At 42.0% G+C, this 25,369-nt stretch overlaps 1 protein-coding gene across 3 annotated transcripts in view; it reads left to right on the plus strand.

Moving 5' to 3' along the window:
* Positions 1-2,565: 2,565 nt before the first annotated feature.
* The window catches only part of LOC140555997 (CREB-regulated transcription coactivator 2), a 36,027-nt gene continuing 13,223 nt past the window's right edge, over positions 2,566-25,369 (plus strand). The window contains exons 1-11 of one of the 3 annotated variants that reach the window (XM_072679424.1): positions 2,566-2,735; positions 15,800-15,901; positions 18,020-18,133; positions 19,420-19,481; positions 20,443-20,511; positions 21,542-21,642; positions 21,781-21,807; positions 21,921-22,000; positions 22,239-22,288; positions 22,466-22,698; positions 23,223-23,686. In XM_072679424.1, coding sequence (XP_072535525.1) covers positions 2,631-2,735; positions 15,800-15,901; positions 18,020-18,133; positions 19,420-19,481; positions 20,443-20,511; positions 21,542-21,642; positions 21,781-21,807; positions 21,921-22,000; positions 22,239-22,288; positions 22,466-22,698; positions 23,223-23,686 — 1,407 coding nt within the window. In that variant the 5' untranslated portion in view covers positions 2,566-2,630. Of the gene's footprint in view, positions 2,831-15,799; positions 15,902-18,019; positions 18,134-19,419; positions 19,482-20,442; positions 20,512-21,541; positions 21,643-21,780; positions 21,808-21,920; positions 22,001-22,238; positions 22,289-22,465; positions 22,699-23,222; positions 23,687-25,369 lie in introns of all 3 variants that reach the window. The other 2 variants (XM_072679423.1, XM_072679425.1) reach the window with 2 other exon arrangements.

Consider the following 25,369-nt stretch of genomic DNA (forward strand, 5'->3'; position numbering starts at 1 on the left):
CATCTTCATTAAACAGCTGCTTTTCACATGTGGCCATGAAGTAATCCTTGTTTAAAGCTTTTCTTCCGCTCAGATGTGTGATTAATTGAGACAAATCATTTAGTCTGTCTTTTTATGATTGGAAAGGAATGTGGAGATGTGCAGAGAGGAGAGCAAACAACCCCACACCGCACATTACCATCCCAAAGCCTTCAGACAGTGTCAGCAAACGCATATATATCTGTGTTCTGTGTAGAAAGTGCAACAGCACCGTCTCCGTAAGGCTTAGTTTCAGGCAGCTGTGGTGCAGGTGTATGACTGAGTCTGTTTGGATTGGCACAGTTATTTGCCAGTGTTTACAGTTTATTGCACACAACCGAATATCAACTGATATCATTTTGAACTGAATTATTGTTTAATACATTTCGTGTATGACATATTGAAAATACCTTTACCTTGAAGGAAACAGCACATTTTATCCTGATCATGCTGTTACTTCATGTAGCCAGGCTTCACTTATTGCTGTTTTAGGCTTGTTTATATTGTTAATATGAACTAATTTCCAAAAAATGAATTTTAAGATTAAAAATTTCTTTCATTTATAAATAATGATAACCTAATACTAATACTAATATTTCAAAATGGGCCCAATTTGCAAAAGGGCACAAAGCAAAAGGTGAGGCATCCTGCATGGCTAGTACTTAGTGACATCCCCTTTGGCAGTGTCACTAAGGGCTTTTCTTTGAGGGATTTTCGCCCATTCTTTCTTGCAAGAAGCCTCTAATTCTGTGAGATTATTGGGTCATCTTCAGTCATGCACTGCTTTGTTGAAGTCTGATGTTCGGAGGACTGCAGGGGCTATAGCAAAACCTTCAGCTTATGCCTGTTAAGGGAGTCTATTGTGAATTGATGTGTTTAGGATCATCATTTGCTGTAGAAGCCATCCTCTTCTCATCCTCCGTTTTGTTTTGTTTTTTACACACAGTATGTTAGCTATTTTTTTCCCGGTATTTAATTAAATCCAGTGTAAAGTTCATTTGCCACTGGCTGCATCACAGGCATTAACAGTTGGAGAAGTGTTCTTTTCATGAAACTATGCCGCTTTTTTTCCCCAAACATACATTTACAGACAAAAGGTTCTATATGTGGAACAGTTTATAATGTCTTACACTATCACACCATAGTCAGACTATTGGGCCAATTCACACTTTCTTTGGCCACGCTGCTTAACAAGCTTGGTCACACTGGTCATGCTGGTCAATCTGCTTGGTCTTTCTGGTCAACCAGCATAGGCAAGCTTGGTCCTAGTGGTTGTCCAGCTTGGTCAGATTCAGCATGCTTGTAGACCAGCTAATCTACATGCAAACTAGCTAAAGCTAGCTATATTTTTAATAGTAAACAGAGATGCGCTTTTTTTTAAGTCGCTCTGGATAAGAGTGTCTGTTAAATGCCTCAAAACTATTTATTTCATTTATTTATTAATTATTTATTAAATTGAGGGAACGTTTATTTTTTATTATTATTATTTTTCTACATTGATACATGTGGGCCCAGTAGCGTTTGGCCTTAGAGCAAAGCCTCATGGTCAGGTGTAGTAGTACAGTAGTAGTAGTAGTAGTAGTAGTACAGTAGTAGTAGTACAGTAGTAGTACAGTAGTAGTAGTAGTAGTACAGTAGTAGTAGTAGTAGTAGTACAGTAGTAGTAGTACAGTAGTAGTAGTACAGTAGTAGTACAGTAGTAGTAGTAGTAGTAGTAGTAGTACAGTAGTAGTAGTACAGTAGTAGTACAGTAGTAGTAGTAGTACAGTAGTAGTAGTAGTAGTAGTAGTACAGTAGTAGTAGTACAGTAGTAGTACAGTAGTAGTAGTACAGTAGTAGTACAGTAGTAGTAGTAGTAGTAGTACAGTAGTAGTACAGTAGTACAGTAGTAGTACAGTAGTAGTAGTAGTAGTAGTAGTACAGTAGTAGTAGTACAGTAGTAGTACAGTAGTAGTAGTAGTAGTAGTAGTACAGTAGTAGTAGTACAGTAGTAGTACAGTAGTAGTAGTAGTAGTAGTACAGTAGTAGTACAGTAGTAGTACAGTAGTAGTAGTAGTAGTAGTACAGTAGTAGTACAGTAGTAGTACAGTAGTAGTAGTAGTACAGTAGTAGTACAGTAGTAGTAGTACAGTAGTAGTACAGTAGCAGTAGTAGTAGTACAGTAGTAGTAGTAGTAGTACAGTAGTAGTACAGTAGTAGTAGTAGTACAGTAGTAGTAGTAGTAGTAGTACAGTAGTACAGTAGTAGTACAGTAGTAGTAGTAGTAGTACAGTAGTAGTAGTAGTAGTAGTACAGTAGTAGTAGTAGTAGTAGTACAGTAGTACAGTAGTAGTACAGTAGTAGTAGTAGTAGTACAGTAGTAGTAGTAGTAGTAGTACAGTAGTAGTAGTAGTAGTACAGTAGTAGTAGTAGTACAGTAGTACAGTAGTAGTACAGTAGTAGTAGTAGTGCACTTTGCCCGCGGTGCTCCCTAACTAGGCAACAGATGAAGTGTGTATTCTGAGCATCCTTCGGGTGAATCAGGGTTGAACACGCCCCTAGATGGCTCTCACTAGTTTTCCACTCCCTCTCGGCCCTCCCTCTGCTAGTCAGATCATTTCGGGACGGCTTGTATGTTGAAGTCATTGGGTTGTAGAAGATGTCCGCCGCGGGTGCAGGAGGTTGCGGACCCGGACCAGGACCCAGTGCCGGTCCTGGATCAGGGGCCTCCAACCCCCGTAAGTTTAGCGAGAAAATAGCCCTGCACACCCAGCGTCAGGCCGAGGAGACCGCCGCTTTCCAGGAGGTTATGATGGACATTACCTCGACTCGGGTAAGTCAGGAGGGAAACGGGGATGAGTCTCGTAGGAGAGGCCTGTCATTCGCTGGGCTGTGAGACTGAACCGGAGTAAATAAAAACAGGACTCACTTCAGCTGATATTTTAACCGCTGTTTCATCAGATTACACATATCTAAGCGCGGTAGTTTGAACGGTGTGTTAGCAGTAACAGCAGAAGTGGAGGTCCAACTCTAACTTAAAGTGAGACACAGCTATTCTGGAGCTCAGTAGGTGGGTTAGCCCGCAGCTAATAAGACTGCTGTGTTACACTGGGCTAGCTAGCTAGCTGGCTAAGCTAGTTAGCGCTATGCTAAGTGGCTAAAGGTTCCTGTCAGTGTTTTTAGCTTACAGGCCACAGCGGGCAGTGTTGCATATACGGCTCGTTAGGAAGAAAAGACCAGCAATGTATGGCCAGTACGACCTGCTTGAAAATACCGCACAAATTCGCTACGGTTCAGAAGCAGGAAGCTAACGATAAGCTCCAGTGTTGGCTAGCGTAGGTTTGCTAGCAAGCTGCGTCGCTACGAAGTTGTCAGAAGCGGCGGTGGCGAATCCAGGTCCGGAGGGCAGGAATCCGCCCCAGGCTTTCGTCCCCGCTGCGTCGTTGGATGCGCTGCAGCGCTGCAGCGCTGCCGTTCAGGCGGGTTGAACAACTTCCTGGCGTGGATTCGTACTTTCTGGACCTGGATTCGCCACTACTGGTCAGACCCCAGTGAAGGTGGCAAACACCACTTTCAGCCTGGTTTGTCTTTATTTAGGCAGGTATTTATCACATGAGGCGACTAGGCGGGTTTGCTTATGGCTCTCTGAGCTAAACGGCGGGGTTTGCTCAGTCCTGCTTGGGGGATAATTAGGGCTAGACTCGGGGTTTAGGCGAGCTGCGCTAAACGACACTTGGCTGGCTTCTCCGCCGACCACTCACCGGAAAAGATAGCTAAGCAAATCTGACCTACAAGCCCTGTTCAGTGTGTTTACACGCTGTTTTATGGAAACTCATTCGTTTAAATAAACGACAAAACAGCAGCCTCTCAAAGTAATGACTTTACAGCCCTTCAGTGACCGTTTAAAGAGGTGTAGTTTAACCTGAGCTTCACTGGTTTGCTTGCAAGACTTGCTGGCATGCTGTCAACACCAGTGTGCTCAATGTCCACAGCAGGGCAAGTTAAAAATACATTATACAATACTTTTATTAAATCTTAGGTGGAGATTGAACAGTCTGGCTACCATTTGCCATACCATCGGCGAGGATTGATTTACCGTCATTTCATCATTCAGCTTTTGAGGAACATGTTTTCCCCTAATGAGGGTTTTACAGTTGTTGGTTTGTTCTGGTATAGTTGTATACAGTTGGAGGTGTTGTGGAGTAACTGGTATGGGTGATCGATATGACAAATGATATCGTGATACTTAGTCACCAAGATTTGACATTTTTACGTTCACATTTGTGCCGTTTGTTTGGCTGACGCACTTCTCCAGAGAGACCAACATCATGTTTAGCGGGGTGTTCTTGTCTGGTTAGGGACTCAACTGTACCGCTGTCTGGGGAAGGAGGTGGTGGTGTTACCCACTGCACCACACTAACCAGGTCGTGCGTTGTTACTAGGGATGCACCGATCCATCTTTTTCTGTTACGATACAGATACAGATACCGATACATAACTTTGAGTATTGGCCGGTACCGATCTCATACCATTGCTGACCATCTGGGAGAGACTTGCGGCATCAGGATTGACAGAGTCATTACTTTACTAATTTAACAAATGAACGTTGGTCACTTAAATACAGTTCTGTCGAGACTCTCTAGGACTTTTATTCTGAAATTCAAAGTCTTTGAGACTGAAGAGGAGCTAGCAGCTCCTCCTTTCTCGGTTCTCCTTATATGGAAGACCAGCTGGATAACTCACTGATAGTTGATGACAGATCGAGGGCACCATGCTGGTTAGACAGGGGGTAAGATAGTGGGAGTCATGCTGTTTGCTGTTCTGTGTATCTGTGTATGATGTCTGTATGTTCCTCTGATCCTGAGTTAAGAAGCATAGAATACCGGCGGTGTGCGATCGATACACAATCTAGCTAATTTTGTTAGTATCGGGACCAATATCCGATCCTAGTATCGGGCCGGTGCAGGCCTAGTTGTTACATTGATATGTCTCATGTAGGGATGTGGGGATCTGATCCAGGCATATTTTAATGAGTTAGGTATCGCCTATTTTGATCCCAGTCCAGTTCCGATTCGTTGTTTTAACTGCAGTGTTCAGAGCGCTATCTGGTGTCTTTTTTTTTCTTCTTCAGTGGATGCAAACATAACATTATATCTGTTCTTTGTTTTGAAACCAGCGCATTCAGAGTAAGTGGAGGCTAACGCTAATGCTAATACACAAATGCTATAGAAACTCAATCCACAGCACATTCACACCCTAAACCAGTTATTGCACACCAGTAGACCAACAACAACCGATATCAGTCCAGAGTGTGTACCCCTACACACACACACAGTGATTTGACAGCAGTGTTTTAAAGGAGCTGGGAGCTGATTGGTCAGGGAGGAAGGTCAGACTGGATTATAAGATATTAAACACTATAAAACAGTAATTAAAAAAACAAAGTCTTGACTAAACTAAATCAATCAGTCCAGAAGGTCTCATTAGAGAAACTGATACTAAAAATAAATGGGAGCTCCTCTTATCTAAACTGTGTGGCTGTACTATTTGTCCAAACACAGAGATCGGATGGGATCGGTATACGCTGGTACTCAGTATTAAGAGACTCGGAGTAAAGCCTCCATGTAAACAGGACCAGTTATGTTGTCTGTAGTGGAACTGCAGTTGATCACTGTTCTCTCAGTACTGATGATCATGATGGGCTCAGAAGAGTAACCAAGTTCTTCTTGGAAACCTGTGTACACCTCTCAGTATTTTCAAATGATAATGTTTTTGCTCCTCAAATGTATATTTTTGTGGAAAGAATGTGGTCATCAGTGGTACATTATTAATAACATTGATCATTTAATGTTTAGTAACTGAGTTTCTTAGGTTCATTATCATATAATTTTATTTGAGACATCTTAGACATTTGCATGAGTTCAGGTCTTTTAATAATAGATGCTGTTGTATAAGTTATTCAGTACCTGTGTGGTGTTTTGACCTGGTATATGTTTGGGTTTCTACTCAAGTTTTTTTTTATTTTTATATAAAGTCATCGTTTCATCAACCTCCTCACCTCTGGAGGTATGGGGGTGTTTACTGGGTCTTATGACAGGTCGGGTATAAATCCATCCAGTGTTACGATCAGTATTATGGATAACTTGGGGCTGTAATGGTGGGTGTATTCGCTCAGAACAGTCATGTTACGGAGTCGAGGTTTTGGTGCACGCAGTCACACAAAGAATACACTGTATGTGCTATTAGGGTAAATGGGGCAATTTCACAAGTGCCCGTGCCCCCGGAAGTCATTAGATTTGCATGGTATTGCGGGAAGAGTATTGGTATGGTAGCTGTAGTCTTGTTTGTCTCCCCTTCTCTCTCTCTCTCTCGCTCTTGCTCGCTCTTTCAGGTATTTCATAAAAATTCTTATTTCAACTCATAGTGGACTGGACGAGAGTGATGTGTCTGCGTCTTTGTGTAAGTGTGTGTAAATGGAGATGGTTTCTGTATCCAGTTACACTTACCTAGGGTCTGCTAAATTCTGACCAGCAGGTTAGAGGAGGACACCGTTGAAGCCATTTCAAACGGCTTCTTCCAACATTTGACAGCGTACAGTTATACAAGTATAATAAGCTGGTTGGAACAGGTGAGGAACCGTGTTCAGAGCAGATCCCCGGAACTAAAACAGTGTATGTGTTGTTGTGCTTTTTAGTGGGGAAGTACAGTGTGATCTCGTCCGGGCACACTGAGGACTAGAGCTGTAACTGTACACAGAAGTCACGGTTTGGTTCACACCATGATTTATGCAGAAGGCTAGGTTTCTTAGTTAATAGTTGTGCAGGGTACAGTTGGTATCACCTAGTGTAGGATAGTCCCCCCCCCCCCCCCCCCCCATGTGTGTTTCAGTGTGTTTCTTCACACATGCCTGACAACTGACGAACAACATCGACACTTCCGGTCAATCACTCGCTCTCCTTTGCTGTTGTACACTATATATTGGGGCAGTGGTGGCTCAGCGGTTAGAGCGCCGGGAGATCGATAACAGGGTTGTGGGTTCGATTCCCGGGCTCGGCAAGCTGCCACTGTTGGGCCCTTGAGCAAAGCCCTTTACCCTCTCTGCTCCCCGGGCGCTGGAGTTGGCTGCCCACCGCTCTGGGTGTGTGTGTACTCACTGCCCCTAACACATGTGTGTGTGTGAGTGTGTGTTCACTACCAGATGGGTTAAATGCGGAGGACACATTTCGCTGTACAGTCCACACTGTACAGTGACAAATACGTGCACCTTTACCTTTATATACAAATGTTTGTGGACACCCCTTCTAATGAATACATTATTAATGAATAGACTATTGGCACCTTGCCTAATGGCAGTCGTGGGCTAGAGAGGTAGAAAGTCCCCCCAGTGTTCTCTAGAATGATGGTGCATCATCCAGTACTTTAGAGATGAGTTGGGATTGAGGTGGGACGGTGATCATCCAACATCGTGAGCTCAACAAAAGCTCTTCTTGTCAATTGCAATCAAAGCCTTGCAGCAGTGCTTCAGAATCTAGTAGAAAGCCTTTACTGGACAGAAGACAGAGTTACTAACAAACAAATTCTTTTTTAAAAACATGTGATTTTGGAAGAAACAATTAATGAATGAATTAGTAATTCCATCTGCTTCTGTAGACGAACACCTTCATGTTGATGCTGAGCTTTAAAATATATTGATATCAAGTCTAATGATGGCCAGAGTTTCAGGCAGGTCACTCCTCATGTGGTAGTTATCGTTTAATGAGCTTAATAAGTGCTGGCCTCGGATGTCTATTAATGTAATCACCCCCCACCCCCCTTCCTTGCAGATGTCCTATTATCATAGCTGATCATTTGAGGATCTCCTTTCTCTTTGTCTGTTTGAACAGTCTTGCTGCTGAAGCGTATTGTGGTGTTTTTCTGTCGGTGTGTCCAATCAGGCTAAAAGCAGCGGCATGCCTGGAGCAGACAGTAAGTGATAAATGGTCATTTAGGAGTGGAGTCTGGCTGCTTACAGCAGTTAACATGAGCATTGTAGTTACCAGATTTTGACTTGTGGAGAGCGTATGATTGACTGTACACCAGACTGAGAACCATCATTCTCTCTGTGTGAGCATGTTGAGACGTCTCTGTGTGGCTGCTGAAAGTCACTGCCCTTCTTTTAGTCTGTCAGTCAGTTTAGATTTCAAGATAACGAAGCTAGACTATTCATTTTCTACAAACATGTGTTTTAGCGTGTTAATGCATGATTTAACCAAGTACCATTAGTATGGCTGTGCATCTCCACATTTTTTCTTATTTGATAATTTGAGATGCACCACCGTGGAAGCAGAGGCCGATGTTATTGCCAATACATACACTGATCAGCCATAACACTAAAACCAATCTAGCCCAATCTTGTGTATGTTCTCCTCGTGCCACCAAACCAGTACTGATCAGTCAAGGCACAGACTCCACAAGACCTCTGAAAGTGTCCTGTGGTATCTGGCATCAAGACACTAGCAGCAGACCCATTAAGTCCTGTAATTTGGGAGGTGGGGCCTCCACGGCCATCCACATCACTGAGCCCTGGGTACACATGACCCAGTCACCAGTTTACCGGTTGTCCTTCCTTGGTCAAATTTTGGTAGGTACCAACCACTGCACTACACACCCCACAACATTGACAGGTGCCGATGTAACCAGATCGTCAGTGATCTTCACAAACATAACATAAAGTTATGGCTGATTGGTGTTCTGGTACCAACATGAATTACCAGCACTGCATGTACATGCTTAGACAAAAATGGACAAAATGATTTACAGAAGGAAAATCATCATCATCATCATCATCATCATTATTATTAAATTGTCTGATAACACTGATTGTTCTGCTATTATTATTATTATTATTATTATTATTATGTATTTTATTTTAGGACAGTTTCCACATTTCATGTGTATTTGCAATACAGCAGTGGTCTCCAACCCTGGAGGCCCACTATCCTGCCCACTTTTTGTTTTCCCTGCTTTCACACACCCTCAACTCAGTAAGGGCTCGTAAATGAGTTAATTAGATGGCTCAGGTGTGCTGGGAGCAGAGAAAGCACTAAAGGGTGCTGGCCAGTTGCCCTCCTGGGTCAGCGTTGGGGACTACTGTACAATTACATTTTTAAGTATGTTTGAAATACAAAGTACATCTTCATTCCTCTTAGCTTCCCAGAGAGCTAAATGTTACCATTAGAACAAGTTAAGGTTTTGTTGAGTTCCTTCAAGTAGACCCACAGCCGGCAGAGTGACTCTGGACATGGTATTTTCTGTTGGACAGCAGAGAAAGTCAGGTATTCTGTTAAGTGTTGTTGACTTAGTTTAATCCTGTGGCCTCTTTTCTGCCTGCAATTGCTACTGATTTAACAGTCTTGTTTTTCACACTGGGAGCTAGCCAAAGTGGTTGCCTGTTGTCTAATAGTGTAGAGAGAAATCGAGTAAGTTAACTTTGGAGTTTAGGGATCACAGTATTAGGAGTAGACCCAATAACTGAACTAAATAATAGATTCTGTTTGGGTAGCAAATCTAGCTGCAAATATTGCTGGACAGCTTGAATATAAAGTGTAAAGAAGAGAAAGACATGGTGTGTGTATGTATGTGTATGTATGTATGTATATATATATGATGTGTGATATTGTTAACATAAGAACAAGGAGCTAATGTAGTGCTGTATTGCAATCCCAAAGCTGGAAGTGGTCTTACAAATTTACAATTCAGAAATTGAAGTCTGTTTTAAACACATTTGCACTGTAAAAAATAAAGAGAGTTTTAGTTCACTATGTGCTTCCTCTGACTTTAAGCAGTTTGAGTGTGGTAATTTTAGATGCCTATCTTAAGTGAAGTACTTGGAGAATTAAAAGAATTTAAAAAATCTTTTAATGGAAACCCATTCAGATCAGTATTGATGTTCGCTGATGATTCATTTTTCTGTCCCAGGAAAGGAAAGCTGTGTTGTGGCATATAGACTAGATGCAGGTGAAGAGGTAGCAGCTTCAGCACCCATCTCCACTGGCTGAACCTTCATAATTCTTAGTCAGAGTTGTAGCTAGCTGTTGTATGGAGCTGCTGATATAAGGTGATGAACTTTCTTGCATATCTGTTGAGTTGCACATTTTAGAAGCTGTATAGGAACTGGGATTCCCTTAAGGTTTGAGAAACAAAGTTGATATCTCATAGAATCTGACTGAAAAAAAAAATTCTAGGTATATTTCTAGATAGAAAAACAATGAATGGAGTGTATAACTGCAGTAAAACAGCTGTAACTTCAGTTTATATGTAAGCGTATAATTCATTCAGGAAGATGGAGTTGCTGAACAGCTGTCACATTTTTAAACTGTACTTCTGAAGTAGATTGAGTGACTGTGTGTTTGCTTTATATATGGTCAGTAATGCTGTGTGGTTTGGCTTTTGTGTGTATTTGCTCTAACGTCACAAAACCCCGGACTACAGACATCCTGGGAGCTGCTGGGAGCTTTTAATGTTTGAATGGATGTTTTTACACACGTCACGTATGTGCTTTTATTTAAAGTTGTTGTTTTGGTTCCTAAATGCATTCCAGGTTTGGTTTCTTGACAGTGTAAATGACATACATAGGCCTGGTTATATTCCTCATTTATATACTCGTCACAGTAACCAAAGAACCATTTAATTCAGATGGTTGTTTGAGTTGTCCTGGTTCTAGATAGACCATTGCCTTTACTAAAGAACCCTTGATGATCCTTCTTTTTTGTAAGAAGTGCACATGGGATTGAATTTGTAAGTGAAAGTGTTTGAGGTTCATCACTTCCATGTACTGAACTGCTGAATTTATTCTGATGTGCCATGATAAATACAATTAAAAATGCAGTCAGTTCAAATCGAATATTTTTATTATTTTAGATTTCACACTTTTGATTTGAAAGTTATGAAATGAAATGTAATGGTATTAGGAATCATGAGATCATTAACCCATTGAGCGTTTAATCAGTATGAGTAAAAGTGCTCTTAATGGGAGGGAGAGTTTATTTGTGGTAGAGGATGTGGTTAGTGGTGTTGGGCCGAGGGTGTTAATACAATATTTTGATGCAGGTTGCATCATCTTGCCCTGTCAGCTAAAAAAAAAACAACTATTATATTTTATAAACGTATCCGTGGTGGTCCCACCTCGCATGCGCCATGGTCACATCGCAGAGTGTGTATTTCTCATTTTCTGTTACTTATCTACCACAATCTACCCAGTATTATTTATTTCACTCCAGCATTAAATTCGCTGAGTGCATCATTAATATGCTGACATGTTGGATCACTGATCACTCATTTTTTTATATTGCAAAATATGCAGCAGAAAAAATATTGCAATCAATCAGTTAGTTAGTTATCAATACGCAGTTAGTATTTACATATTTATATTATTTATTTTATGTATTTATTTTTCTTTCATTTTATTTGTTTTTCTTTTCTTTTTTCTTTTGGAAAATCCTGAGCATTAGTCGCTACCAATCAATTTTTTTTCTTTACAGTCTACAAACCTTTAAAATAAGCTGTTTTTAATGGATGCACTCCACTAGACCTGAGTAAAAGTGGGCTACTCAAACGCTCTTCTAGTCCACGGGAAGAAAAGGCTAAGAAAGTTAGGTCAGAGTCAGGTCAGATACAATATCTGATCCAGATATTTCCGCTCCTGTTCACCCTATACTGATACCCATCAATACCGTTATGCCACCTGTACCTAATGTGGTGCCTCAGTAGTGCTGCAGGTATTACCTGTTACCTCTGTTACGTGTTGTGTGTTTTGTTATTCTGTTTTTTTTAATGTCGTTCATAATTTGGTGAATTTGGGGTCACCCTCTGCAATCTGTACATTAAATCAGTGGCTGGACAATCCTAGCTGTTCAAATGAAACTGCGATGGTAATGAAATGAAGCTACTTATAGTAGTTAGTTCAAAGCGAGAAGAAGCTGGGCCTCACTGAAGTGAGCATGCCATGTGCAGAATTGATTAGACACCATTGTCTCCCTCTGTGCTGTCCTTGAGCACAGCCTATCTCATGCGGCCTTGCAATTGGAAAGCACTCTTGTGTTTTATTCCCATTTCACTTGATTAGTAAACACTGATGCAGTGTCGCTTTGGCTCCTACACAAAACAGTATTGTCACTGTCACTTATGCTCATGATTTAAGCCTTCTAAAGCTGAGGAATGTGAATTGCTCTCGGTCTGGGCGTGTGGAAACAAAAGCTTGTTTGTAACATTCGGAGTGGGCTAGAACAGTGAGGCGGTGGAACAGCACTAGTACAATCGTGCTCATTGCAGCCTGCTGCAGAACGACGGCAGACGACTGCAGTGGGAATAAATGTAAGCTCAGTCTGGAACATGGTCTGCAGGATGAAATATGACTCTGGGATCTGTCTCTGACTCTGGTTAGGAACACTGATATTTTCAACCATTTGGGTTTGAAGTTCTTGTGTAATATTTTACTTTGTTTTAATAATCGGGAGTGATTATTTCCTCCAAAATGATTACCTTAGAGGAGAAAAAAAAAAATCTTCTTAACTTTCAATGGAAGTGGGTGTAAAACGATTTAATTCCATGTCATTTTGGAGCCTTTCTATTGGTCCGTTGTTCATTCATGGTTCATTATTCGAATGACGGCGATGAAATGCGGATTAGGGCCGTATGACATGCACATAAAATGCAGTGTTTAGGAAAGCTGTTTGATAAATTGTGACTAAAAGAGTATGTCATTTAAAGGTCCTGCTCATTGCTGTGCAACATGCAGAGCATCACAATTACAAGCACATGTATTTGTAGCTTTAACGATCAACTAAAGCTTCAGTATGGACAGAGATGCACAGACTTTTGCATTTAAGCATGTTCCTTTGCTTTTGTTTAGATACACAGAGGAACTATATTTAAAACCACTGTAATTCCCTAATGATTATTATGTTTTTTATGTTAAACCTCTTGAATTAGGCTCTCAGTGGCTCAGGGGTTTTTAATGCGCTACCACTATGGCCCGGGGAGGGGGGGAGGGGGTTCGAATCTGGAACCATGCCATGCCTGCTATGCCATCAGTGCCCGGAGTCTGAGAGAGCACAATTGGCCGTGCTCTCTCCAGGTGGCCAGATGGCGCTCTCTTTCCTCCCTTAACTGTCATAGCGACATTGGCTGGCACAGGTGGTGCGGTGGAGCAGGGGAGTCTGCGCTTTCCTCCAAGTGCGTCGGCTGCACAAAAGAGGAGGCGGAGACGTGTTTGGTCCTTATCCTATCCCCCATCATAGTGTTGGGAGATTTGTTATTGCTTGGGGGAGTTGCGTTCAGGTGGGTTATTTGGCAATACCAACCTGGGAGAAAAAGGGAAATATTTGACAAGAAAGAAGAAAAATTCAAAGGCTAAATTACAAATGATAGTCACTGTCCGAATATGGACCTGACTGTATAAATCCAAACCATTTAACTTAAAGAGTGATTTCAGTTTCAGTGTGTTCAGCTTTTCAGAGGTACTGAGCCTCTCTCTGAAGTTCTATACATATGTTTCTGCAGCTCCACTCTGTAGACATCCGTGCCTAACCTTAACACACCTGGTGCAGCCAGTCTTCAAACACCAGAGCCAGGTGTGTTGCCCCTGTAAGTGAAGTATGCGTTCACTGAAACTTCATTATGGTGTAAACAATACATCACACAAAAACAGCCTGAAGGGGAGGGCGGGAAGAAGGCCACTATTGTTACAAGTGAATGAGATGCTGCTAAACAGTGAAATGGCAAAAAGGAGGGACCGAGGTAGAGCTCAGAATAGACATGAGAGGAAGAAAGGAATTCAAACAAGTATTTAATCAGTTGAGACATTGCTTGTTGGAAATGTTTGGATAGTCTAGTGGGGTTCAGTTGTGCCTCAGTTGTGCCTCAGTTGTGCCTCAGTTGTGCCTCGTACTGGGTAGGGATGCACAAATATAGGGATTGTGGGCCGATGCTGATAACTGATTGAAGGTTTTCATCTTTATGTCTAGCCGATGTAATCACATTTCTACAGGATTGTACATGCAGTAAAATGACAAAATTCACACATTTTAGGAGTAGTAGTCCTGCAGCACCTAAACATTCTGCTCTTGCATTAGAAACCAGCTTTACCAAATAAGCGTCTGAGACAGCCTTGTGCCATTTTGTTGCTTTCCAGAAATAGAAGAAAAGAAAACCCCCAGAAATGTCAGTAATGTCTAGGATGATGGTAAGAGCTGTAGGTGTCTAATGTCTGTAGGAGGGTCTAAAGTGACTAAGAAAATGTATACATCAGGAGAACTTGCTGTGGTCATATCCCAATCTATGTAACATATTTATTTCATTATGTAATATAAATTGCAGTATGTAATTTCACAAAGTCCCTAAAATACATTTTTATTTGATTAGTTTTTGTTTTCTCCTTTTTTTTTTTTGTTCTGCTAATTAACCCACCTGTTCGTAACTCCCCCTAGCTTTAGCAATGCACTCGACACTTAACCCACGTCTCCTACAGTACATGCGAAGCCAGCAACCACCTTTTTCCAAACATCTCTGGGCAGCTGACACTTCATGGAAAGTGTTGGGTCTCCAGCTCCGCTGCACCAGCTAATAGACACCTGTGCCGGCCAGTGTTGCTTCAAGAGTGATGAGTGGCGGGAGCATCAACCACAGTTAAAACAGCAGCAGCTGAGAGAGTCTGTGAATTCCTGTGCAGAACTGCACTGTGGAGCTCGAGGTGTTGTTCACAGTATTTGTTTGCTCTGCTGTGTTCTGATACTCTGTGTACTGGGCAGGCAGAGTTAGTTTTACATATTTTATGAATATTTGAGTTTAGAGGCAGAAACTCGCAAAATATGAATCATATATGTTCTGACCAGTGCTCAGGTTCTGCTAGAAATATTGAGCGATACACAGCTGAGCGAGCCTTCCTTCTGTTTATAATATTTATTGATTTGCTGTCATTTTCAAGTGTTCTTTCAAATGTATTTTGAAAGATCAGTATTTGGAAAATGGAAAAAAACAGCTGGTCGGACTGGTAGCTGGCAACTGGTCTGACGCAGGTAGGGGGGGACCTCAGTGGGCAGTCTTCTAGCAGGTTGGGCTGGGTGACCTTTTACTCTGAGAAAGTAGAGAGAGAGAGTTAGTTCTGAGAGGATTTTATAGAGAGCAGAGAATGTTGAACCATATCAGAGTGTGTCTGACGACTCAGGCAGGTCTGACAGCCTAATTAAAAGGAGAGAGCCAGAAGGTAACACAGACACGGGAGCTCCCTGAAACGCTAGCATCCATCTGCTCCACCGTCCACAAACCTGAGTGATCGCGTGCTAGCAGTGAGACAACAGCTCCAGAATCTCAGTATACTACAATTCCCTGTGTCTAAGGGGAAACATAAATTACCAAAAGCTAAACTAAACCGATGAGTTTTCAGCCTAGATTTAAAGAAGGTTATTCCAGAGTTGGGGAGCTTTGTAGGAAAAGGCTCTTCCCCCTGCTGAGATTTTCTGAATTTTGGGAACTGCTTAGAAGCCAACACTCTGAGATCTAAGTGTTCTTGATGGTTCATAATATGAAATAAGATCTCGCAGGTATTCAGGAGCGAGGCCATGTAGGGCTTTGTATGTTAATAGAAGAATTTTGTAATCAATACGCAATTTAACTGGGAGCCAATGACGTGCTGATAGAACTGGACTGACATGGTCACATTTTCTAGTTTTAGGACCCTGGCTGCAGCTGTTATACTGGCGTATGTATCTGATATAAATCGTCCAGCACTGCTTCTGTAACACAAGTGTTTTTTCCTCTTCTGCAGATTCAGGCTCAGAAGGTTCGACTGGCTAGAACACAGGGCCCGTACTATGGCGGCTCTCTACCAAATGTCAATCAGATCGGCAGGAACGCCCCCGAACTCCAGGTATGTCACAATGATTTTAGGCTGGGTCTGGAGCTAGCTGTGAACCAGCCACTGTAGGTCGGTTAAATTGTTTGACCAGAGGCGACTGCAAGAACTTTGTGGACAGTCATCTTCCTGTGAGAAGTCACAACAAAGCAGAGTAAAATGGTCGGCTATAAGAAATACAGAGCTGCCTTATAAGTGAATGAGTTTCTGTTTTAGTAGTGAAATTTTTAACATTGTGACTTGATGATCTGGGGGAAGCAGGATCATAATGTTGGGGAAATCATTGTAGCGTATAAATATAAATAGTATTAAAGTACTTTACAGTGCCAAAAAAGCATTGGCTTCCTATCTGAACTTCTGAATTCATGCACATGTAAAGAACTACATGACATTATATCTTTTACCAAAACCTATTAGTGCATGAAATGGAACCTAATGGATCAACACGATATGTCTAAATGTTTGTGGACACCCCTTCAAATGATTGAGTTGCACCCATTGCTGATACAGATGTGCAAATATGCACACATATAAAGCTTGTCTAGGCCCTGTAGAGAAGTATTGTCAATAGAATAGGACTCTCTGGAGCAGATTAACCTATTAAACTATTGGCACCATGCCTAATGCAAATCGTGGATTAGAGGGGTATAAAGCCCCCCCAGTCTTGAGCTGTGGAGCTGTGTTCTCTGGAATGATGGATGGTGCTCCATCCAATACTTTTGGGATGAGGTGAGGTGATCATCCAGCATCCTGACCCCCCTAATGCTCTTGCCGCTGAATGCAGTGCAGTGCTCCAGAATCTAGTAGATCAGTAAATCTAGTTCACCATAAACTACACGCCTCAGGTCTTGCCACAGCGTTTTAATAGGATTCAGGTCACTTTGACTAGTCCATTTCAGAAGTCTACATTTCTTTTAACCACTGTGAGGTAGACCTGCCTGTGTGCTGTAGATCATGGTCTTTTTGCATGAGCCAACTGTGCTTCTACTTTAGCTCATAAAAAAAAGATATAATGTGGCCCATGTTGTCCAAAAAGCTCCACTTCATTACATGTTACTCCAAATCTCAGGAGGATCATCTAGTTGATGAACTTGAGGTGTATTTATATTCTTCTTGGTTAGAAATGGTGCATTTTTGCCATGGATCCCATTCTTACAGAGTGTTTTTCTGATGGTTGACTCATGAACACGGACCTTACCTGAGGCAAGAGAGGACTGCAGTTCATAAGATGTTGTTTTGGGTTTTTTTGTCATTTCCTGGATAATTTAATGCTCTTGGGGATTTCTGTGGAAGTTTTATGACTGTTCCAAAGTTTCTCTATTTGATTGTAGTTCAGGTTGTGTACTGAGCCCTCTAGCCTTAGAGAGCTTTAGAGCCTTAGTAATCTTCTTTAGACTAAGAGACTTCCACAATCTTTTTTTTCTGAGGTCTTTAAGAATCTGTCTTTTCTGTAGACTACTTCTGTGTGATGCCTTAAAGGCCTAAAATTAGATGTACACCAGACAAACACATTTTCACACTGGAAATACAATTGATGCTGTGTACCAAATGTTTGTCTCAATCTTCCTGCTAGACTCAACATACTACTACTATCCACTATAAACCACATATAACTTAACAGATGTGCACAAATTCAGAAATTCTGAAATCCCTTTACATTGCCCTGTATATGCTTTACATTAATATGCTGTAAATTATTTTTAAAAACTGATATAATTAGTTCCATTAAAACAAAGAGGAAAAAGTTCTGCTCTAGTTCCGAATGATGGTGTGACTGTTGATTTTACAGACTGCATGCCCAACTCCTAGCTGTAATTATTGAATCTGGTCCAGCTAATCCAGATCTCCAAGAGCTTCCTCATATTATTCTATTTGAGTTTGAACTAAAACTCTTCAGGATTCGTTGTTAGAGACCTCAGGGGTGGACGTTAAATGCAGTACACTTGTAGGCCAATTAAACCAACTGTAACTTGTCTCCTTGGAAATCTGTACGAAAGTTTACTCTGTAGAGTTGCATCAAGTCATGCAACAGCTCATTAGCTGTGCCTGAGCATTCTGATTTGTTCTCTTGAGATGAGCCTAACTTTGACTATTTGTGTTGCCCCATGTGTCCATGTGTATGTGCTCCCTTAGGGTCCATTCCACTCTAACCTGGACTCCAATCGCTCCACGCGGCACCATGGGCTGGTGGAGAGAGTCCACAGAGACAGGCGCTTCGTCTCTCCCAGTCGGCCATACAGGAGACAAGTATCCTTACATTTTATATAATTGCATTTGCTCCTATATGTAATAACATTTAGTGTGCTGTGCCTAAATACAGTGTAATTACATTTGCCCAGGAAGCTGCAATTTCTCAGCAGTGTACTCCTTAACCAGTTTAAAATCCTCACAATGAAATGTTCTTCCTCTGCTAGTTAATGTAGGTTTGGTTGTGTAAATCTAATCATACCTGATGCATGCTGTGCCGAAACCCCTCCATGACTCTTGCTGTTTCATACTGTTTAGCTTACAATATCAGGTGGCAAGTACACTAATGTTTGTGGACACTTCTTCTAATAAAACCATTCAGTTTCTTTTAAGTTGCACCCTTTGCTGACACAGACGTGGAGATGCGCACACACCGCTTGTCTAGTCCCTGTAGAGAAGTACTTCCAGTAGAATAGGACTCTCTGGAGCAGATAAACAAGAACCTGTTGGCACCATGCCTAATCCCTGACATAGGCTAGAGGGGTATAAAGCCCCCCCAGCAGTAAGCTGTGGAGCAGTGGAACTATCTTCTGTTCATCCAATACTTTTGGGCAGTTGAGGATGAGTTAGGGATGAGGTGGGGTGGTGTTCGTCCAACATCCTGACCTTACCACTAATGCTCCAATATGAAGTAGAAAGCCTTCCCTAGACAGTAGAGACAAGAGGATTTTGAATTATATATACACATTTTGGAAGAAAATGAGCAGGTGTCCCAATACTTTTGTCCATAAAGTATAGCTTATTGTTGTAAAATAAAAAAAATATGTATGCATATATGACCAGATCATCTCCTTTCAGTTCAACTTACAACTTGGGTCTACTTGAAACCCCCAGTCATGACACGGCATCGTAACTACGGTGGATACCGCTGTATCCCCAGTGTCCTCTTTTTTTAAAACAAAAATATGATCATCCTGGTATTTGGATGAAATGTTTTTAAGATGAAGATCAGCACACAACAAGATTCAAACTTTTGACTGGTACTGTACTTACCTTCTTCTCCAAGGTAACTGTTGGTTGAGTTATTTATTTAGCAAGAACACTGCAAGTACTGCATGTTATACTCTTGCTGCCTAGAAATTGGCACTAGAATGCCATGTGGACAATGTGAAAAGCTACTTTGATTAGTATAGGAGGGTTTTTCTTGGGATGCGGTGCAGCATGTCTACCGGGTCTGGTGTGAAATGGGCTTAAATGTTTGTGTGAAATGTGAAAGTCACTTGCTTTGTTTTAAAAAGACAGAAATGGGGGTTAATACTGCAGTTGTCCTTAATCACTAACCTCAGATGGACAGCTCTCATTGCAGCTCTGCGTATCTCTCGCCGCCCCCTGACCCCAGCTGGAGAAGGTAATGGATACTAAAGATACCTATTGGGCTTCAGTCCGGGCCCCCTCAGTGCTACACATCTTGACTCTGCTGTCTGGCTGTCTTGTTTGAATGCGAGGTACTGGCGTATGAATGTCGAGGCTGAGTTTTGGTTTGTGGCGGACTAACGCTGGCACTGACAGGACTAACCCAAAGGCACCGCTTCAGTTAACTCTCCTCCACGGCTTTGCCTTCTGTTGCTTTCCAGGCCGTTTGGGCAGATTTTCTTTCTTTTTTAAATTTACTTTGACAATAGCAAACTTTTCTCTGCTTTTTCTTGATTAGAGGACCTTCTTAATTTCAACTTTTGTTCTTCCTGTTCCAACCCCCCCATCTTCTGGCTCTGCTAAGTGGAACAGACTCACCCCCAGTGAGTGGGATCCTGACTTGAAAAAATGAATCACTTTTTGTACCAAAAAAAAGAAAAAAAAAAAAGAAAGAAAGTTCATACTTAAGCAATTGGCTATTGACTGAACTCTACAGCTGCCACGTTTTAGCAGTTTATGAGGATTGAGGTTTTTGGAAATCTTGGCGATCGATTGATCAGCTTGAGAGTGGAGGAATCAGCAGTAAGCTGCAGACATGCTCTGCTGTGTCAGCAGAGTCCTCTCACTCTGATCAACAGCCCTTTGTAAATCCTACCTAGCCCCTCACACACACGCAGTGATGTAATCACAGAGGCACATGCCACTCGGCATGTTGGAGCGGCCGTTTGAGTGGCCTCGGTAGCTCTGTTCTCTAAATGAGTCTTAATTTTCTTCATGAGTCAGATCCCTTTCTCCTGGAATGGTGACCGATATAGAGAAAGGCTCCATGTGCTGTATATCGTCAGTGTCCCTCTTTCTGATTCTCTCTTGGGCTGCTTTCGGGTTCCTTCGCAAGCCTGCTCCATTCTTTCCTCGTGGTTCTGGAAATAATGGGCATTTTTCTGTCAATCACAAAGGAACTGGTCCAGTAATTTCTCCATGGACAAGAACCCGTTGTTCCGTCTTCCCACCACAGCACTCAACAGGTGAATTCACCCCCCTCGGCCGTTTACTATCTCTCCATTTATCTGTCTATCATCTCTAGCTTTTTTTTTCTTTCTGTCTCTCAGTGGTTTTTCTTATCCTCCCCCCTTCTTCTCTTCTCTCTTTTTCTTTCCTTCTCCATTTTCTTTTCTTTTCTCTCCTCTTCTTGCCCTGGTCTTTTCTCAACTCGTTTGATGGGACGTTCTAAGGTCAGTAAGAGCAGTGTGGTTAGTGGGCTGAGTAGAGTGGTGAGTGCAAGCTAGCGTTCAGGGAGCTCTCGCAGCTGTGTATGCTTTTGCACTTGCATTGACTGACTCCTGTGAATAGGTTTGAGGTTTTTTAGTTTTGCAGCTTGGGAGAGCTGTGAGCTGATTGGCTGCTTAAGTCAGTTATGTGCTCCCTCTAGGAGAGACCTTGGTAGGAAGCGATCCACTGCAGTAATTTAGTTGATGTCTCATTCATTTGTGGACAGGCATTTAGTTTGATGATTTAATATCATCATTGCTGCTCAAAGGACGACTTGTCCAATTTCCATTGCCTGCAAGAAGGACTGGTGATTAAAATTGCTCACACTTTTATGTTTTTTTATTTTCTAATAGCCTCATACTGGGCAGTGTTGATGATAAAATGTTAAGGTACCTTTTGTTAAACCATCTCAAAAACGGTTAGCTTGCAAGTTTCTGACCAGAAGCACGAGAATGTTCATTTTCTCAGGTCAAACAGACGTCTTTGTGGAGGTACCATGTTGCTTATGCTGAAGTGGAATGTTGAAGAAATGTTGATTGAACAAATGTTGATTGAACTGGAACTGCCATTCAGTTCCAGTAAAGGAAATCTACTATTTCTTTAGTTTTTTTGTATTTTGAACCATGTTCTGTCCCAACTGAACCACCCAGCCGATTCCAGTTCGCATTGGAATACTGATATAGTTAATATATATTGTATTGCCCAACATTAACCCAGACCAGTTCATTTCATATAATCACCTGCTGCCTTTACATCCTTCTCCCTCTCTGTGTCTCTCCTCTTTAGAACAAACTCAGACTCTGCGCTGCACACCAGTGTGATGAATCCCCCCACAGGAGATCCGTTCAGTGCAGGACACACCCTAACCCCACAGGGGAGACGCAGCGGTAGGTATCACATGCCGTCTCCACGGACATATGCGCCACTTCTTATTTTAACCCAAGATGGTAAGGTCTAGCTGTAATGGTTATTTCGGATCACAGCAGTGTTTTGCTGATTCTTCCTTTCTCCTGTCCATACTGAAGGTTTGACTGAAGGTGATGGAAGGAGAAGTAAGTCACTTAATACTTTGCAGCTCACACACTTGTTTGTGTGAGAAGTGTACAGTCTTAAGCTTGAATATGGAGAAACTTCTGACACTGATTCTTATTCTTTGTTCATATAGTGTTTCCATACCCGGTCCCTCCCATTGAGGAGAATGTGTTAGATGAAGGAAAACTCCTGAAACCATGGGATACCAAGAAGGTAGTCTTGGTTATCTTGTTATTAATTAACAGCTTTTTGTTATGCACTGTTATCATAATCTCCATGTCCTCATATTTGGCCTCCTGTGAACTAATTGATTGGTTATTATTATTATTATCATTATTATTATTATAATTATTAGTATTATAAACTAAATCATTTACATATCAGTTTCTGTTGTATAGTTAATAGAACTTGTTTGTTTGTTTGTTTGTTTGTTTTTGTTTATTTGCTCTAGTTACCTATCCTGTCATCGCGACCAAAATCTTGTGAAGTCCCTGGAATCACGTAAGTTCAAAGAATGCTCTCTACCTTCAAAGCCGCTCAAACGTTTGTAGTCAGTTGTGACTTTGTAGTGAATTCTGACAGTCTTTCACAACCGACAGCCCTCCTTTATCTTTCAGATAAACGCGTACCTTTTCTCTCCCTCTCTCTATCTCTCTCCCTCTCCCTCTCCTATATCAGCATATTCCCCTCACCAGACCAGCAGTCCAATGCCCCTCATGTCCCGTCTGCACTGAATACGGGCGGTTCCTTGCCTGACCTGTCCAGTCTGCACTTTCCCTCTCCACTGCCAACACCACTCGACCCAGATGAGCCTGGTTACCCCTCCCTCAGCGGGGGAAACAGCACTGGCAACCTGGCCTCCACTCTTACTCAGCTTGGCATCAATACCACCAATGCCTTCCACTCTCCAGGTGTGTGTGAGTTCAGAAAAGTGAAAATAATTGATTTATTAAAGGTCTGGTCAACAATCTAAACCTTCTGGAGTTAAGAGATGAGCATTATTCAGATAATTCCTCCTAATGATGGTTGCTAGCTGGATTTATAGAAGTGCACAGAAGTAAACTAGGGGCTGAGCTTTAGGACCCATCAGAGTGTTTGGTATGACAGGGTGAGGGAGGGAGCGGGTGTGCATGTAATCGGAAGCAGCAGCTAGTCTTATCTCCATAAAACGATTTTTTTTGCTCACCACACAGGATGTAGCCTACTCACTGCTCTCTTGCCTGTATGGTTTGCACACCCATAACATGCTTTGGGGGGGTTCCTTTTTACATTTAGTACCTTGTTATAACATTTAATGCTTAAGTTAGTTGTAGTAACCTTATTGCATCTCATAATGATTAAAAATGTACAGCTGTGGGAATTATACATTCATTTATTCATTTGTGGCGCCATGATTCTCATTATCTTTCTCACCCTCTCTCTCTCTGACACACAGGTCTCCTGGCTTCTCTACAGGGCACGCTCAGTAATCCCTCCCTTCAGTCATCACTCAGCAACCCAAATATCCAGTCATCTCTGAGCAGCCACTCGTTCCCAAACTCCCTTAGCTCCACCTCCCTGCATTCATCACTCAGCAATCCTTCCCTGCAGTCCTCACTAAGCTCCTCCCCTTCATTGCAGTCCTCCCTCAGCAACCAGTCCTTGCAGTCCTCCTTGAGTAACTCTTCCCTAAGTGGACAGTCCCTCCAGTCAGCAAATAGTGCAGTAGGTGGGTCTGGCTCTTGTTTGAGTTCGTACCCTCCGCTCTTACCTGGCCAGGTACAACCGCAGCTAAGCACCTCCCCCCGGAGGCGAACCCAGCTCTCGCCACTCAATCTTCCCATTGGCTCAGAGTCCCGCAGGCATCTCTCCAAACAGTTCTCCCCCACCATCTCCCCTACACTGTCTGCCATTACACAGGTAAGCGACCTCTGCTGGTACCTAAGGGAGAGAAGACTGATAAGCAAAGATTTTTGCATATTAAAGTAACATTGATTTTGTAACTTAGAAATTGTGTTAGAAGAGTGCTGGGATTGTAACTCACTTGCTTTTTCACAGTCTAGCATGCAAGTACCTTATGTAGCTATTAATTATTGTAAGGGAGGGAACTTATGTTTTATACTTATTTTACCCAAATTTTACAACCCCTCCTTGGAAGAGGGCAGGTAGGGAAAAACAGTTAAAAAAAAAAAAAACCTGAACAAAGGTTGACTAGCATGTCCAACATAGGACTACTTTGCACACCAGGACATTTTACAGGCAATATTGAGTTTCATATTGTTACATAGTGCTTCAATTGCGTCTCCCATGGTCTCAGTTAAAGGGTAAGTTGGAGTAGTTCTATAATGTGATTTCCTCCATTGCGTAGATTTCGTAGACAATTTCAATCCATTGCTCCTTTGCTGGGGGATCCTGCTGTATCCATTTTTTAGTTATGGTCTTTTAACCAGCTGCCAACAATATCTTTTGCAAGTATTCATCATTATCAACCACTAGTTGAAACACCTTTCCCAAATAAAGGTTTGCCCATGAAAATTCTAACTGAATTCTAAATGGGAGGGAACCGTCCCAAATAAACCTTAAATAATGTACTACAGTGTCAAAAATATGTGGACACTCAAACATCAAGTTCTTGTTGAATGTCTCGTCTGATCCCCTCTTTGCAGCTTTAACAACCTCTGCTTTTCTGCAAGGCTTCCATTAGACTTTGGATAATGAAAAACAGCCTTGGACTATGTTTACATTATGCATTCAGGCACATAGCATTCTCTCTGCATCTGCCACCTTGGGCTTGCATATAATACAGTGCTGTGATCGAAACCAATTCTCCAAAGCTCCTGACTGACAGTTTTTGTGCTGCTGTTGTTTTCAAAGGCAGTTCGGATCTGATTAGTGATTGTTAATGTAACCAAGTGACATGACTATCTGCATTGCACTTCAGCTCTCTGTGGTCTCATTCTGCAAGCTTGTGGGGCTGACCACTGCGCAGTTAAACTTTTTTAACTGCAAGATATTTCCACTGAATGAAATCATTTAGGATAGGATGAAGAAAAATCCTGCACCTTATAATAATTGGGGTTACACATAGGGTCCAGCCCTTTTTTTAACAGGTAGGCACCTCCCTTTGTGTGTGATGAGAAGTGAGGTCTGACGTCGCAGGTCCACTCTCCTCCAAGCTCACTTCACAGATCGATCACTTAATCAACTTCATAGTTGTAGAACCACGCTGGCCTCCCTGGTGACTAAGGCTGTATCTATCTACCGCTTCCCTGTGGACTCCTACAACAACTATACAAAATATTCACCGGCACTACATCTGAATAGATCCACTCTTGCAAGGCCGTACCTAGCCATTCGTCTCATGTGAATTCTACGCACAACTTCAACAACATTGTATCAGCAACATATACAAAAAAACAACCTACCTCTCCCACCACGCTACACCTTGACATTCAATCACATGCTGCTCTTCCCCACCCAACCTCAGCCCTTCTTATCCACAACCACTGACTACATCTTTCAGCTACTTCAGCTGCAGTTTGTTCCCTGCTGCCCTTAGCACATGGCCTGTGAATCCAAATTTAGCCAGCAAAGATGTGGCAG

Source organism: Salminus brasiliensis, chromosome 5, assembly GCF_030463535.1.
Source record: "Salminus brasiliensis chromosome 5, fSalBra1.hap2, whole genome shotgun sequence".
Classification (NCBI taxonomy): Eukaryota; Metazoa; Chordata; class Actinopteri; order Characiformes; family Bryconidae; genus Salminus; species Salminus brasiliensis.